Consider the following 17,822-nt stretch of genomic DNA (forward strand, 5'->3'; position numbering starts at 1 on the left):
ATTGAGGCTTATGGTAGCAACCTGACCACAAGTTGTAACTGTTGCTACCAAGGAAGCAGTTATGAACTTTAGTGATTCACAGTTAATTCTGTCAGTTTATATAATGGACAGGAGAACCAAAAAGTCAGCTTGTGATAGGTCAGTTATTGAGTCTCATTCATTCATATATATAGACCAATGTACAGCAGGTAATAGTATGTAAAAAGATCATTGATCAGAGAGTTCTGGCCAGAGTGTATAGAGGGACATTAGCAGCCTAGAACACTTTTTAATTTTTAATTTGTTTTTGTATTTTTAAAAAGTGTTTTAATTTACATGGATATGTAGGTTATTTGTTTTATATGTTTCTTTGGAGACTTAGTAGAAAAGTGATTGAAAAGTATTGTTCTATTCACATGACAAGAGATTTGAAACATAATATTTTGATCGACCATTGGAAGGTACAGTCAGTTTAGTTTCCTCTAAACTCTGGACATTGCTTTTGGATTCCAAAACCTCAAATTAAAGAGACTGACCATTGAATTCTGATTTGTAATCTCCATCATGAAAAAATAGCTGTAACCTTCACAGGAGAAGTGACAGGCATTTGCCAGCAACATTCATTCACCAATACCAAAAGAGTGAGTCAATGAAATTATCTTTGCTAAGCCCAACAGGATAAAGTCAGATGGCTGAAAATGCTCCCAGTCCAAAAGATTCTAAACAAAGTCCTCCATCTGGTAGATTTGTGCTTTCTAAAGTTTGTGTGTCCAGATGAATGTGAGCCAGTTTTTTTCCTATTAATCCAACATATTTCCCTCCTTTCCACTTAACTGAATTAACTTAATATGAAGTCTATTTCTATATCTAGATGATACATTTGGAATATCCAGATCTTTTCTGTAGACCATCCTGAGAATGCAAATACAATACAGTTTTCCTTGATTTTTTGCCAAGGGGGTAAAAGTCTTCCTGTACAGATGGCAGTAACTGGTGGTTGGCAGACAAGTTGATGAATGAGATTTATTCCTGGCGCAGTGCAGAAAGTTTGGCAACTTGACCATGGCAAACTTTTCATTAGCTGTTTTTGTAAAAGGTTATGGAGGCATTCTTAGCTGCGTGTTGCCATATGAACTCTTTTTGCCATCCTTCATGCACCTGGACAAAGCAGGTTAATTGCATTGCAGAGTTAGCTCTTCAAGCTTTGCTGGATTAACATCTGTGAGATTAACTCTTGGAAGACCTATTTGGGGCTTATAAAACTGGTTTCTGCTAATAGCTGTCCTGAATCTCATTCATATATACATTCTCTCTCTCTCTCTCTCTGTGTGTGTGTGTGTGTGTGCATACTGTGTATGTTGTACTGTATGTGTGTATATATATGTTAAAGACCCCAAATAGAAACTTCTTGAAATACACATCTTGTAGTGGCTGTCCCATGGATAATTGTTGTATGGATTACTATGATCACATTAAGAATTACTGTACCATTTCAGCTGTTCCTTGGAAGCTACTTACTGTAGTGCAGAATTTTCCCACACTTATGATAAACTATTTCACATGGTGCACAGAGGCTATGTCATGTGGTTTACATTTGGGGTCTATAATGTATGGATGAGCCCCAGTGGTGTAGTGGTAAATTTTGAAGTGTAGCACTCATCATGACTGTCCCTATATCTAGGCTCCCAAGGAGAGTTCAAAAATGCAAGCAACTGTGCTCATCCATCTCTCCCTCTCCCTCTCCCTCTCCCCCTCCCTCTCTCTCTCTCTGACTTGGTTCACAAAACCATCATTGGCTAAATAATCAGTAGTAGCCTGTTTAAGCCCATGCAGTCCAGGATTTGCATAAATCATAACTTGTTATGTCGTCTGAATTCTAGGGGCCTGGCTTGTTTGAGGGGGAAACAACCCCTGTGACAACAACACATACGGGCAGTTGTTGTTAATAGCTCCCCCCTCTTCTTGATTTATAGATTTAGATATAAACATTTTAGCTGTTCCCCATCTCTCAACTACCATTGATTTTTTTCAATCTGTTTCAAATATACACTTGCCAATAGAAGTACCATCTTGCCATTATAATGACCACAACGTTGTGCATGAAGATTATGTGTAACAAAGTCTGGAAGCTAGCAAGGCAATAAAAAACATCAATGACACCAGAAGCTGTAATGGTGGCACAAGCACAACAACTAATTTGGTTTTTTTTCAGTCTTGTGGTGAGCTCTGAAGTACAAAAAAATGAAGAAATGGGCACCAAAACATATCTGGAAGACTTCAAAATTTGGAAGAGTTGTTTATTGGATGAGTTAGACCTTTCTACACTTTATTAAAGTATTTTTGGATAATAATTGCAGATTTAAACCTACCATGCTTTTTGTGGTAACTAACCAAATTGTATGGTTGTGATAACTTTGTGATAAATAGTTATGTTCACATCAATGTATTATAAAGAAAGGTTTCTGAGTAAAATTGCAGAATATGGGAAGCATCATTCAGTTTCATCCACTAGTGGGTTGCCTAGTCTAGCAGAGAGAAAAGAGTGTTGATTGAACATTTAATTGTGAGCAAAGACATGATGAGACACATCAAGAGAAGGTGATCAGCAAATCAGGAGATATGAATATAAAATAAGGTTGTAGATGATGGACATTTCCAAGTTGAACCAGGTTAGTTGGTATTACGGTTCGCTGATTCACTGATTATAATAGAACAAACTTTCAAATAACATTGCTCACAATCTCTGCCTAAGCCTGAATGGTAAAGAAACAGGTTTCATATTTCAATTTTGAAATAGCCTGACACTTCAAACTTAACTGGGGTTAGGGAGGAGCAAAGCGGTAGATCTATTGCCTCACCTCAAGCGCTGCTGGCTCATGCTGGCCAGGACAGGAGGTGAGGGAAGATGGTTTTGCCAAGCTTTTCAACCCAGTGAATCTTTTTATTTTAAACATCCACCCACCCCATGGAAGTAATGGTGTGGAATTAGCAATGTGAGCTCTAGGCTGGCATAGCTAAGGGACCCAATCAAGGCCATGCTTGGGGGAGCCAGCAGACTGAAAGCTGATTCTGACCTTCATTGACCTGCCCCCATTCAGAGCTTTCTGCTTGCTACTGCTACCAAGAACATCTTCAACCATTAGCTTTCTGCCTGTGTAGTTTCCATAGGTGGAACTGAGCCGCTGGGGCCGATGGAGCACTGTCACTGATGGAGCACTGTCACTGTCACTCCTCTATCCACAGGAGAGCACCTCCACGCTATCCTAATCCCCACCGCCACCCCTGACTTGCAGATCTGGCCTTTCCCCTCCCTGTTTGTTACTGTGATTTTAGAATGTAAGCCATATGGCAGGATGTTTTGTATTTTGTTTTATTTTGTTCTGTACAGCACCATGAAAATTGATGGCACTATATACAGTAAATAAATAAATAAATAAATAATTATAAACTTTGCTTTGTAAGCAGCCATTTTAATTTCAGTAAGTTTGAATGCTAAATGTATTACACAGCTTCAACAGATTTGGAAAAATTAGAGAGTATACATCTTTATAGATTTGATGGAAGTTGACCACAACATTAGAAGCGAAAATTCTTTGTGAGGATACTTTGGCCCCTACTAGTATTAAACAAAATGTCATTGATTAAAGGAGGCAATTACTGCAATATGAGTCTAACTAATAAAAGATATATGTGTGTGTATACATACAAATACACAATATACATGAGATGTACATATGTATGTAATGTACATATATATGCAATTATATGCACACACATACATACACATTTCTAAAATATAAAGTATACCCTTCAATAACCACTGTCTTTCCCAGGGCATCTTATAAAAATGAAAAAAAATGAAATACATATAGATTTGGCAGCTTAGTTGAAAACCTTGTCTTGAGTACCTATTTCAGTTGAATCTTGCAATCCACTAGAAAAACCAGAAGCATCTAATTATTATGCACCAAGGATTTACAAAAATGCAGGACTGTTCATGTTCTGGCTTTCTGGAGTGATACATTGAGACTGATATGACATATCGAGACTGCTTAAGTGTGGAAGAAAGATAAGGTACATTTGCTTTCCTTGTCAATCACTACAACCAAGCAAATATCCATTATGTTGTGGAGGGGGGAAACCCCACCTTTCCACCATCTGTGGTCATGGAATAAACATGCTGATTCGGGCCTTGAGTTCAAAGACATTTTAGTCACATTATGATTTCTATTTACTTATTTCCTGTCCATAAAATGTCAGTATTTTTTGTGTTTTATGGGTACAGAATGTTGAATAGATAACATTAGGGAAACCATATTAAGATCAATGAATAACTGTGAAACCTTATCATTTTTGGATGTAGAATTTAGTACCACCCTAATATCAGCTTAAGAGCCTCGTGTGGCGCAGAGCGGTAAAGCAGCAGTTTCTGCAGCTGAAACTCTCCCCACGGCCTGAGTTCGATCCCAGCGGAAGCTGGTTTCAGGCAGCCGGCTTGGGTCGACTCAGCCTTCCATCCTCCCGAGGTTGGTAAAATGGGTACCCAGTCAGTTGGGGGAAAGGTAATAACGGCCGGGGAAGGCAACGGCAAACCACCCCGCTATAAGGCCTGCCAAGAAAACGTCAGCGAAAGCTGGTGTCCCTCCAAGAGTCAGTAATGACTCAGTGCTTGCACGAGAGGTTCCTTTCCTTTTCCAATATCAGCTTAAACTTCTGTGGACCAACATTAAGTATTTTGTACTGATACTTCAAAATGGATTAAAGACAGTATTTTTACAGACGACTTTTACATTTTAGGATGTCCAGGCTAGGGAGATATATGTCTAATAGACCCAGTTGCTTCATGAACAGAAATCTTGGCTTTGGATCCTGATTTCCATGCAGAGTGCTTACAGAATTTTTTGCCCCCTCATATATGCTCTTGGGGAACTCTCCAGAACAGCATAGGATGTGATCTGGGTGGCTGCAGTAGGAGGCAAGAATTGGCAAAAACCATGTGGGCGCACAGCACTGGTTTTAAACATTTGAATTAGTTTTATGTATTTTATGGTGTTTTTATTTGTGTTGTACCCCGCCTAGATCCAGAGGGAGAGGCGAGTAACAAATAAATACATTATTATTATTATTATTATTATTATTATTATTATTATTATTAGCCTTTCTGCTCATGCTGGGCACCATTGGACCAAGCCTATGATAGCTACCCACACATTAATGCAGTAGGCTTCCTCTTATCCTAACAGTTTAGAGTTTGAAGACCAGGAACTTTCCAGAATACCCTATTTTCATTCCTAGTGTTCCTCCTCATCTTTAAAACCACCTGAAATCCCTTCCACCCTCATAAATCCCACATGTAAAATGAAAATGCTTGAGAGGTATTGGGTTGAAGATATCCTCATTACTGCAGGAGTTGTGTTTAGTATGTCTTCACAGGCTTCAGTCTTTTCTGCCATACTGCATTGGCTCAGTGCAAACAATGCTTCACTGTGGTGAGCGCCAAACACATTTTGATGTGTTGGGTTACAATCCTATACACACTGACTTAGACGTGAGTCCCATTGAACTTAATGGAAGTTACTTCTGAATAGACATGCATAGGATTCACTGTTAAATCTTATTAAGATTTCAGAAATACAGTGAAATTATGGTTTAGTTTGCTGAGCTGGAGGATATACCTGGAGGATATGTATAGGCAGAAACTACTAAGACCAACCTGCCACCTTACAAGAGGGAGTGGAAAAGATGGGGAAATGTCAGCAGCTCCAGGTGAAAACTGAAACCATCACATCATCTGCTCCAGCCTTATTTGAATGACTGCAGAACCCTCCTCCTCTTTGATTCCCATCTCATCAACATCCCCCCCCCCTCTCCAACCCTGCTTTTTGTAACATCTTGCCTGATGGAGAGATCTGGAGACTGCAAAAGCTTGCACATTTTTTTGTGATTTCTTTTGTTGGCCCAATAAAGCTTTTACACTAATATGGATTTTGGACATTTTCCTGGTCAGCCCAGTTATCTTTGCTTTTTGTTGTTAACAATACTTTGTTATGTTCAAAGGTAGCGATTAACCATGCTCATTTTTTAAAAATTCACACATTGTAGATGGAAAGCAGAAACGCTTTGTCCATAATTTTTATTGCACTGAAATTATTATTATTATTTATTTATTTTATTTTTATACTACCCAATAGTTGAAGCTCTCTGGGCAGTTCACAACATGCCAGAAATCCCTTATATGGAAAGTTGTTTTCATTAAAAATTGAACAAAAGAAATTATATATTTCTCTTCTGCACTGTGTTTAGAAAGTTTCATCTAATCTACACATTTTCCATCGAAATACCTTTCTATACTATTCATAAATTTGAATGTCCATCCCATTTAATTTGATTACATTGGCATAAAAACTTAAAAGTGCCCCATTCCTTCTCACTAATAGGTATAGACTGAGAAATTTGCTGCCTTGAAAAGTTTTTGTTTCAGTACTAATTTATTTTCAAAGTGTTTTACAACAAACTAAATCTGTTTAATAGCTTGCATTTAAGATGCCTATTGGTGCATGTAGGTGATGGTTGATTTCTGCTTAGAAAGTGTAATGTAGCGTCTCTGGAGAGCTAGTTGTGCTGTGTAAAAATGATTCAATAGGAATGTGTGGAGACAAACAAAATCTAAGAATCAATGAGACAACTCAGAATACAGATAAGAACTTCAGAGAGAGGAGTAAAAAGGGCTAAAATTACTAATTTTATACTTCTGTTATATCTTTGTTGTCCTGTTTGCGTTTTGACAACATAACTGTCCAGGTTTGTGAAGTAAATCACATGATTGACCACCCTGCATGTGGTGGCCACATTTGTTTCTATTTGTGCCTGTGAATACATGGAGTTCCGAATACTGAGTCTAACTCTTGGTCCATCAAGTCCAACACTATCTGCTTTAACTGGCAGTCGCTGTCCAAGACTTCAGTCAGAGATGTTTCCAGTTCTGCTTCCTGTGATATTTTTAAGTGGAGATGTGGGAAATTGAACCCAAGAGATTAGTGCATAAAACATGTGCTGTTTCACCACTGCAGCCCATTTTAGAGAGCCAATAGCTTGTGTCACATAGGTCATCACACAACTTGGTAAAAGTGTTATATAGATACTGACAGATATTAGATAAAGCCTGATATACATAAAAAAGGCAGAGATTAAGGAGCCATATGTGTTCATAATTGAAATATGAAGGCAGACATCCAAATCCATGACAGTTCCTTTCAACTATGTGTAGGAACCTTGTTCCTCTAAGAGCTACATTCCTTTGGGGAAAAGTCATTGGGGCCTGCATGTGGGTGGTGGTCAAGGGAAAATCCAAAATGGTGTGGCCAAATCATACAGACACATACTACATTCACCCCACTCACACATCTCCCATTCACCCTCCTCACTCACCTTCCCCACTCACTGTCACACACACACACACACACACACACACACACACACTTCCCCTCCAAACATCCAACCATATTCAGACATCCAAACATAGCATCCATGCAGCATGTACCATTGACACATGCATACATACATACACACACACATGAGACCCCATCATGCCAGTCATTTTCCAGCTTCATTGGCTGCCAGTCCAGGTCTGGGCCCGATTCAAAGTGCTGGTATTAACATTTAAAGCCCTAAACGGCTTGGGGCCAGGCTATCTGAAGGAACGCCTCCTCCCATATGTACCTGCCTGGACCCTAAGGTCATCCTCAGGGGTCCTTCTCTGTGAGCCCCTGCCAAAGGAAGTGAGGCAGGTGGCTACCAGGAGGAGAGCCTTTTCTGCTGTGGCTCTCCGGCTGTGGAATGAGCTCCCTAAGGAGGTTCGCTTGGCACCTACATTATATTCTTTTAGACGCCAGGTGAAGACCTTTTTATTCTCCCAATATTTTAACCATCTATAAATTAATTTTAACTTTTCTGTTTTAAATTTGTATTTTAAATTTGTATTTTTGCATTGCTGCTGGTTGTGCTTGGTTGTGCTTTTATTGTATTTTATATTATGGTTTTATACTATTGTTTTGTTTTGAATTGTCTTAAATTTGTAAACCACCCAGAGAGCTTTGGCTATTGGGCGGTATAGAAATGCAACAAATACATAAATAAATAAAATGTGATCAACTCTCCCTTCCTGTGATCTCAGCCCTCCACCCCCCACCACTGCTCAGCTGATTGGAAAATAGCTGAGCAGTGGCAAAGAGGACATGCTCCTTCAGGAACCACCAGTTTGAGGAGACATGAGGCAATGGCTCCTGCTGGATCTAGGCAAGGAAAGCCTTTGGGAACTGCCACTCATGATAGACTTAGGCCTTAGTTAGACCTAAGGTTTATCCCGGGATCGTCCCGGGGTCATCCCTGTTAATGTAAATGACACACAGGGGATCCCGGGAGCAGGCAGGGACGACCCCGGGTAAACCTTAGGTCTAGCTAAGGCCCAAGTTTCTTTTACTTTTAAATGACAGGATGCGGCTTTGGAGAAGGGGAGGGGCCTTGGTAGGCCAGATGGGTATGCCTTCAGTCTGTGGACCAGAGGGTCCATATTTCTGCTCTAGTGTTAAATTTGGTCATGCTTACTTCTGCCTCCCTGATGAGCAAGATTACAATTTGCCTAGAGTTTCTGTAGCAATGTTTAGACCCATTGATCTTTCTATTTGGATATATTGAGGATACATTCCCAATTGAGGATGTGGAAATGATTAATCATTTACTGACAGCTGCCTGTAGGGCAATAAACTAAAGGTGGAAGAGAATTAGGCCGTAGCTAAACCTAAGGTTTATCCCAGGATTGTCCTGGGATCAAACCTGATCATCCAAGTGCCACACAGGGCATCCAGCGCTCAGGAAGGGACGAATCCGGGCTGATCCTGGGATAAACCTTAGGTCTAGCTATGGCCAGAATCTTACTCATAGTAGGATGCTTTATATATAATTCTTGTAGAAAAATTGAGTCCTTTAAGTTTATATTGGAATACAAAAGTGCAAGATTCAATACAACCTGTTACTGACTATTTGACTAGCATAAGTTTGATTATACTTAGATTCTTTTTTGATATTTTTATTTATGAATGGATATAATATAGAATCAAAGAATAGCAGAGTTGGAAGGGTCCTACAAGGCCATCGAGTCCAACCCCCTGCTCAATGCAGGAATCCACCCTAAAGCATCCCTGACAGATGGTTGTCCAGCTGCCTTTTGAAGGCCTCTAGTGTGGGAGAGGCCACAACCTCACCAGGCAACTGATTCCATTGTCGTACTGCTCTAACAGTCAGGACATTTTTCCTGATGTCCAGCTGGAATCTGGCTTCCTTTAACTTGAGCCCGTTATTCTGTGTCCTGCACTCTGGGAGGATCGAGAAGAGATCCTGGCCTTCCTCTGTGTGACAACCTTTTAAGTATTTGAAGAGTGCTATCATGTCTCCCCTCCATCTTCTCTTCTCCAGGCTAAACATGCCCAGTTGTTTCAGTCTCTCTTCATAGGGCTTTGTTTCCAGACCCTTGATCATCCTGGTTGCCCTCCTCTGAACACGCTCCAGTTTGTCTGCGTCCTTTTTGAATTGTGGAGCCCAGAACTGGACGCAATACTCTAGATGAGGCCTAACCAGGGCTGAATAGAGAGGAACCAGTTCCTCACGTGATTTGGAAACTATACTTCTATTAATGCAGCCCGAAACCAGCTGATAAATTTATTTGAAATGGTGTAATGAAAAACGAACTTGAATTGAGTATTTTAAAAAATAAAGTTCTGTGATAATAAACACATAGCATGCATTGGTGCATATTTGTGGCAAATGGCAATTTGCTGAAAGCTCTAAAGCAGCTCAGTTCATTTGCATGACCAAAATGTCATTTGAAACCCTTTGATATATTAGCAAGAGTTTCACTGATGTTAGAATTCCAGTTCTAATGCTGCCCAAGTCTATCTAAGCAGTTACATATCTAGTCCTAAGCATCTCTGTTCTTCTGTATCACCAAAGCAGCTAAGCCAATGGCAGCCAAATATCCATGATTCCTCAATCTGCCAAATCTGCTCTGTGATATCAGAAAGAAAGTTTCAGTCCTGGAGGACACCAACAACCTGTAAGTTTGAAGAAACAATTAGTTTCTACCATAGTGGTGTTCTATCACTACCTTCCATAGTGGTGGCCCATCTTGAACTGAATCCTAAGATCTTATGCATCCATCACACGTTCCAACATGGCTGGTCCTGGGCATGTATTAGAGTGATAGTATATCACAGCCTCCCCCACCCCACCCTCAATCTAGTTTTAACCAAGTGCTAGATACTTCTGCTCTTCTTCTTCTTCTTCTTCTACTACTACTACTACTACTGAGGAGAGTAAACAGCATTTAATCGCATATGCTGAGTTTTTTAACTGACCCCAGAATAGTTGTTTTTAAATGGATATTGTCTGTTTTTGTTTGTATTTTATGTTTTTTACGGTTTTAAATTTTGTATATTTCTTTTTAAGGTTCACTGTTTTTAACTTTTGCAAATCGCCCAGAGAGCTTTGGCTATGGGGCGGTACATAAATGTAAATAATAATAATAATAATAATAATAATAATAATAATGCATTGAGGAGAATCACAATAGAATCAACTGTGGTTTGATAGTGTCATTTCAGACATAATACTGATTTACACAGGACAACATATTCCCATATTCTATTGAGATATTCCATCTCACATGGCAAATGCTCTTGAAGGGAATTCCAAGAGGACCAGATTGGGACCCTAGGCCTGAGATTTCCCATGCCTGCCCTAATCTATCAGGATGAGATCAATATTTCAAGAGCTAGTGATTGCTTCACCTACCAGATTTTACTTTATCACTGCTACTATCACACTTTCCCCATTCTCTTGAATTAAACGTTCCATCTTTATTCCTTCTCTGTCATCTTTTGTTAGGAACAATAAAATTCTCAGATTGTAAATCAGAACATTCCAATGGTAAAATTTATAGTGATTTACTCATAAAAGTGACTATAGGTTCTTTCTCATTTTTAAAAAGAAAAGTCAGCATCTTTTGTTTTTTATTTCACAGAAGTACAAGTTTCCTGAATTGGAAGCTTTTTCCAGTAAACTTGCTATGTTGCTTTCAACTGGTATATCATGAAATTCTGTGGAAGTCATTAACATTCACCTTGAACTAGAAAGAATATTGATACTGTCTGAAAATGTTTGATTTTCCACTCAGCAATGTTCATCATATTGAATAAGTCTAACTCAGAACAAAATGATACTTGGCATAGCAAAGTATCTACAACAAAATGTTTCAAAAACTTATTAGAATAAAAATCTTTTTCATTGATAAAGTTGGAAGTTTCACAGCTCTCTAGCAAGGAGTTTACTGGATGGGAAAAGTTTGAACTTCATTTCCCAAAACATGTGGTGGTTCAGTATGTCACACACAAGATACAATTGCAAATGGAAGATGGAAAATAAGGATGCCTGTCCAGTGAGCTCACTAACGATCTTCCTTTCTGTTCCAGAAGGCTTTTGACTTGCTAGGTTGACTATTTTTTAAAAAAATATATAGTCTTACTGGTTTTAGTTTCAGTTGGTTGCTTTTTTTAATCTCCTCTTTTTGTAGTCTGGGATATGCTATTTTACTCTGCCTTTATTGTAAGGTTGTGTTTATCGTTAATCACCTTTGGTTTAGCATTTAGAAAGGATATTTTAAGAAATTAAATGTTTCTTTTCAAGCTGTCACAGTAAGTTTCTTTTCCATAAAAAAACAAACATGTGCTAATGTATTCTTGATCTTCTCTGTATAGTTATTCTTATATTATCTTTATTTATCTAGGCTGCCAAATAACCTATGTTTAGAATTATTCTAGTTCTTACGCTATCAGAGATCACATCATAGATACCAATAGTAAACTCAGCTGGTAAATGCCAAAAGGTTTGTAGCCAAAATAGGGCCATTGAGAAACAACAGGGAGATATAGACATGCTTGGGGGAACTCCAAGGTTTCAGAAATATAAACACAACTGAGGGCCTTGCTAGACCAGGCGTTAGCACGGTGTGAGGCCCGGTTTCCCTCCTGTGCATCCAGATGACGCACAGAGGAAACCGGGGTCAGGCTGCGCTAAAACCTGCCTTAAGCTAGCATAAGCGAATTCACTTATGGCCTGGCTTTTCTGCAGCCCCGGCCTCAGGCAGGGTTCGTGGCTTTTTGCGGCTGCTCGCTTACTCGCGAGTAGCCGGGAAAAGCAACGGACTGGGCACAGCACTCATACGAGTGCTGTGCCCATTGGGCCGGGGGGATCCGGGGGGGGGGGGAGAGAGGGGCGGGGGGGAAGGCCGGACCCGGCAGGAGAGAGGGGGGGAGGAGGCTGGGCATCGGAGATGGCGGACGGGGGCGAGGGAAGGAGAGCCGGGCATCAAGGACGGGGGCGAGGGTGAGGGAAGGAAGCCGGGGACAGGGGACGGGGGCGAGGGAAGGAGAGCCGGACATCGGGGATGGGGGTGAGGGAAGGAGAGCTGGGGACAGGGGACGGGGGCGAGGGAAGGAGAGCAGGGGACAGGGGCGAGGGAAGGAGAGCCGGGGACAGGGCATCGGGGATGGGGGGAGGACAGCCGATTAGGCAGGGGGGGCATCAGGAATTGTGGGGGGGATCAGGGGCAGGGGGAATGGGGTGGCCTTAATTTTTTTTAAAAAAAACCCACTTACCTTCTCCGGCGCACATGGCCCCTTCAAACAAACAAAAAAATGGCCGACGCTATGGGGCTTCCCGTTGCCCCATCGCGTCGTGCGTCTAGAAGCCGGCAACGGCACGCGCTACCTCTAGCGCGCCGTCGCCCCTCCTCCCTGCCAGCTTATCCGGCAGGTCTAGCAAGGCCCTGAATGAGGACTAGGCATGCTCATTGACCACAGACTGCTGAATGTCTGTTGTGAGAGGGGAGAAAGAAATGGGGGTGGGGGCAGACAGAGTGGAATAGTCTAGAAGAGGGCCTGGCTGCCTGGCTGGTTGGAATACTGAATATGATTCAGCTCTAAGAATTTCTAGATGATGCTGATTATCTAGATCCATTTCAATCTGGCTTCAGGTTTGGTTATGGGACAGAGACAGTTTTGATCACCTTGAATGGACAAACTACGCCAGGAACTGGTCACAGGGAGTGCATCCCTGTTGGTTTTGCTGGACTTCTCAACAGCTTTCAATACCATCAACCTTGATATTCTTCTGAGGCATCTGTCTGAGATGGGAATGAGAAGCACTATTATACAGTGGTTCTGGAACTTGGATGGGCATACTCAAAAAGTAGTGCTGGGGAAATTCCTGTTTGATGCTGTGACTGGGGAATTGTAGCGTCACTTTGGGCTCCATCTTATCCCCGTGCTAATTAACATATACATGAAATTGTTGGGAGAGATTGTCAGGAATGTTGAGGTTCAGTGCCACCAGTATGCTGATGGCAACCAACTCCATCTGTTTTTTCCCCATCCAAATCCAAGAAAGCTGTTTAGTTCTAATTCAGTGTCTGATGCCGACAATGGACTGGATGAGGGCAAACAAATTAAAGCTTAATCCAGCCAAGACAAAGGTGCTCCTGTTTAGTCAAAAGGCAGATCTGGGAATGGGGCTTCAACCTGGGCTGGATGGGGTTAAACTCCCCCTGAAGGCTCAGGCTCACAGTTTGGTTGTACCAGGAGTGTGTTTTCACAACTGAGGCTACTGCTCCAACTGTGCCTGTTCCTAGAGTCATCTAATGGGGCCACTGTCACACATGCCTTCTTTACATCCCCATTTGGACTACTGTAATGTGCTCTACTTGGGGCTGCCTTTGAAAACTGTTCAGAAGCTTAAGCTGGTCCAGAATGCTGCAGCCACACTGTTGACCTGGACTGGCTACAGGGAGTGCACAACTCCCTTGTTATAACAACTTCACCAGCCACCTGACTGTTTTCCAGGCAGAATTCAAAGTGCTGGTTATGACTTATAGAGCCCTATATGGTTAGGACCAGGCTACCTAAAAGGCTGCCCCCACATCAGCTTGCCCGGTTCTTAAGATCTGCAGGAGAGATACATCTTTCAAGACTGCCATCTTCAGAGGCACATTTGTTGACAACACGAAAGAAGGCCTTCTCTGTGGCTGCTTCCTGGCTGGGGAACTACCTGCCGTGTGTGTGTGTGTGTGTGTGTGTGTGTGTGTGTGTGTGTGTGTGTGTGTGTAGGTTCTCTCCCTTTCTGCTGGCAGGCCAAGACCACTTTATTCAAGTAAGCCTTTGATGTGTAAGTGGCTCTGTTGAGCTGGATGCTGTTTTTATTATGTTGTGGTAGTGGTTTTAATTATGCTTTATTGTAGTTGCTTATGGTGTTTATCAAGGTTTTTTTATTATTATCAAATAGCACTGTGAGTGCTATTTTTTGAGAGAAAGGTGTGGTACAAGTCGAATCAGAGTACTCCACTGCAGCACTTCATTTTAGCTCCCACTTTTCTAAATGCTGTAAGCATTTCTGAATCATAGGAAATGGGGATTACATGCCAATATATTACTAGTTCCCTTTCTAATAACATTCTCGTCTGTGCCCTGCAACCAACCACACAGGGCCAGGCGTACTTGCCTGAAGATGGCTGCTACATTTGAGAGATAAGAATGCTAAAGTATCCCAATGTAGGGAGCAGGTTAAGCCCAACTCTCAGCACAGAAGAACTTTCTGATGACATCTGCAGTGCAGAAGACCTCCAGCATATTCATTTCTGCTTTAAAAGGCGTGTGCTGCTTTGTATACTAACTTTATCATTGCTGTCAACATTTTGTTTTCACAGCTCATCATGTTAAAACTGGGACTTGTGAAGTGGTGGCTCTGCACCGGTGTTGTAATAAGAACAAGATAGAAGAAAGATCACAGACTGTCAAGTGCTCCTGCTTTCCTGGGCAGGTAGCAGGTACCACTCGAGCAGCTCCTTCTTGCGTTGATGGTGCGACATATTCTGTGGTTTGCTCTTCCCTCTCGCGTCGGTCTCTCCTGAGTTCTTTAAATGATTGCCTTACATTTATGCCTGCTGCTAATATTTGTAATGATAAAGAGGATGTTGAGAGTTCTTTGAAGGTATACCCAGGATGAATGGTAGCTGGGGGATTTTAAGACGAATTACTAAGCCTGGCTGTGAAAGGAACCTCTAGAGAAGCATAACGGGATGTTAAAAATCTGAGTGTTGTATCAAGTTTGTTCATTTTAAAATGGCTGCCAAACCCACAGCAGCTTTCCACCCATGGCGAACAGCAGGCATCACGGGAAGGCACAATTCCAATCAGCAGGGCCAGCTCCAGGTTTTCAAGGGCCCTTGGGTAAGACACTACGTTCTCACTGCCATTGTCATCAGCTGCTCTAGCTTCTCAGATACTTTCTCATAATTGCTGCCACTTGCTTGCTTGACAGGTAGGCAGTGGCACCTGCTGCTCCTCGTTTTCACCACTGTCTGGGCCAGAATGAGAGGCAGGTGAACAAGAAGGTTCCAATGGTGAAGAGCAGGAGCAACTTCAGGGGGTTTCTTGTCAGTGGGCCTCTGCTGTGGTGTGGGCCCTCAGCAGGTGCCCAAACATGCCTACCCTTGATGCCAGCTCTGCCAGTCAGGGATGTGGGAAACCCCCAGCACCACACATAACAGCGCCAATCTGGCTCTTTATTTTTTAAGAAACAATTAGGAAGAATCAATTAGGAAGTAGTAGAGTTGGAAGGGGCCGATAAGGCCATCGAGTTCAACGAACTATGTGACAAATGCTACATCTAGTGTGTCCCTTAAATGAGGAATTTCTTTACATTTTATTTTTACATTTTTTAAAAAAGCTACACGCATACTTCCTGTGAAGAGCTGGTGAACTCTTTCCTGGCATTGTTATGCTTCAGCTATCACAGAAGAAGGAATCTGGAATCTTCAATAGTTAATAAACACAGGCTAACTGGAAGTGGGGGGTGGGGGTGGGAATTAAGCTTTAAGATGAGACCAAAGAAACTTGATAATTGAGAAATGCAAAATTGGTTCTGAAAGGCTTTTAAGTAATCTAAAAGAGAGAGACACGTTTGAAATTAAATTGAAAGTTTCACTATCTTGGGACAGTTCTCTATGACCTTATAGATGTAATTATCCTCTTAGTGTTATAATGTAGATTTTTTTTTAATAAACATATATGCAAATTATGCTAGACATTTATAGCTTTGATACTATTCATCTTGATTTTGGGGGCAATAAGTAAACAAACAAAAAATTGTCAATAAAAAACATTATGTCTTCCCCTCCTCTAGCTTCGATTGTGGAACAGAAATGGTGGTGCCACATGCAACCATGTCTTGAAGGGGAGGAATGCAAAGTTCTTCCAGATCGAAAAGGATGGAGTTGTTCTTCTGGGAATAAAGTGAAAACAACAAGGGTAAGTATTAGATTCACATGAAATCTGGCTGGCACCTTTTAAAAACAGAATGCTGGACTCAGTCGATCTTTGGTTTGGTCTAGTAGGGGAGTTCTCAAATATGGAACTTAAACACAGATAATGAAAATATTGGGTTAGATCCAGATTTAACCATATTCATTAAAATCAATGGGCCTTAATCTTGTTTATTTCAATGGATGTACCCGAAGTATAACTAACTCTGGATCCATCCATTATCATCATCATCATCATCATCATCATCATGATGTTGTTGTTGTTGTTGATGATGATGATAATAATAATAATAATAATAATAATAATAATAATAATAATAATAATCCTGTTCTAAAGCTACATGCATGGAGCACTTTTTAATGTTTAAAATTTCACATAGCTGTTTGCTGGGGAAGGGGGAACAAAGGGAAGAGAGAACTGAATTCTGGTTGCCATTCTAAGCCCTGATGGCAACCAGATTGAAATTAAACACAATACTCTGCACATCCTTAGAGGCATTCTGTTGTTTAATATTAGTTGTTTAAAAATTAGATTAATCTAGGTATTAACTTAAAAATAAAACCAAACAGGTTGATTCAAGGGCTGTATCCCTAACACACATTAAGCCCCATGGCAGTAATGGAAGAAGGGAATGAAGCCCAAGAGTGAGCATGTAGTTTGTGCATTGACAACATATCCCTAATACATCATTTTATTTATTTGTTTGTTTGTTTGTTTTATTTATATCCCACTTTCTGCTAAAAAAAAGAGAACATTTGCTTATCGTTTCCTAGTACATGCATAAAAATAATAAATTATATGAATGTAGAACTATTGCACATGACAATGCACGTAGGGTTTCATATATTTTATAATTAATATATATATTGTGAACCGCCCAGAGAGCTTCGGCTATTGGGCGATATAAAAATGTAATAATAAATAAATAAATAAATAAGATGGAATTGTTTTCATGTAGGAAAATTATAACACTTAGAGAGGAACATCTATTTAGCCCAGTACTTTTTGCCTTGAATTGCAGGAGATTTCTAAGATGTTCTTTATCTGAAAATGCCAGGGATCACACCAAGGTATATCATTATGCAAGGTGATACTATACCACTGAGCAATGGTGGTTTCATCCATAGGAAAAGCCCTAAATTGCAGGAACAAAGGTGCTTTTCTTAGTGATTATATATTATTATTCCTGCTTTCCCACCATATATACTGTTTGGTGACATCCATAAGCACTGTATTGTTGGTTCCATGCACAGTGTGAGGACCACAGAGCCCACCATATATTGTGACCTTTCAGACAACCAGTTCTGGATATCAAGCTACCGTATGATTTCAAGTCATTGCAGTCGGGAGATGGGGGACCATTGTCTGAAGACACCCAAACTCTTTTCATATTGCTTGTCATTCATCTGCTCCAGC

At 40.8% G+C, this 17,822-nt stretch overlaps 1 protein-coding gene across 1 annotated transcript in view; it reads left to right on the forward strand.

Annotated features, from left to right (window-relative positions):
* The window catches only part of TAFA2 (TAFA chemokine like family member 2), a 164,929-nt gene that overhangs the window by 125,722 nt on the left and 21,385 nt on the right, over positions 1–17,822 (forward strand). The window contains exons 3-4 of the mRNA XM_063133957.1: positions 14,789–14,941; positions 16,267–16,391. Of these exons, the coding sequence (XP_062990027.1) occupies positions 14,789–14,941; positions 16,267–16,391 (278 nt within the window). The remainder of the gene's footprint in view (positions 1–14,788; positions 14,942–16,266; positions 16,392–17,822) is intronic.

This window comes from Elgaria multicarinata, chromosome 9 (assembly GCF_023053635.1).
Source record: "Elgaria multicarinata webbii isolate HBS135686 ecotype San Diego chromosome 9, rElgMul1.1.pri, whole genome shotgun sequence".
Taxonomy (NCBI): Eukaryota; Metazoa; Chordata; class Lepidosauria; order Squamata; family Anguidae; genus Elgaria; species Elgaria multicarinata.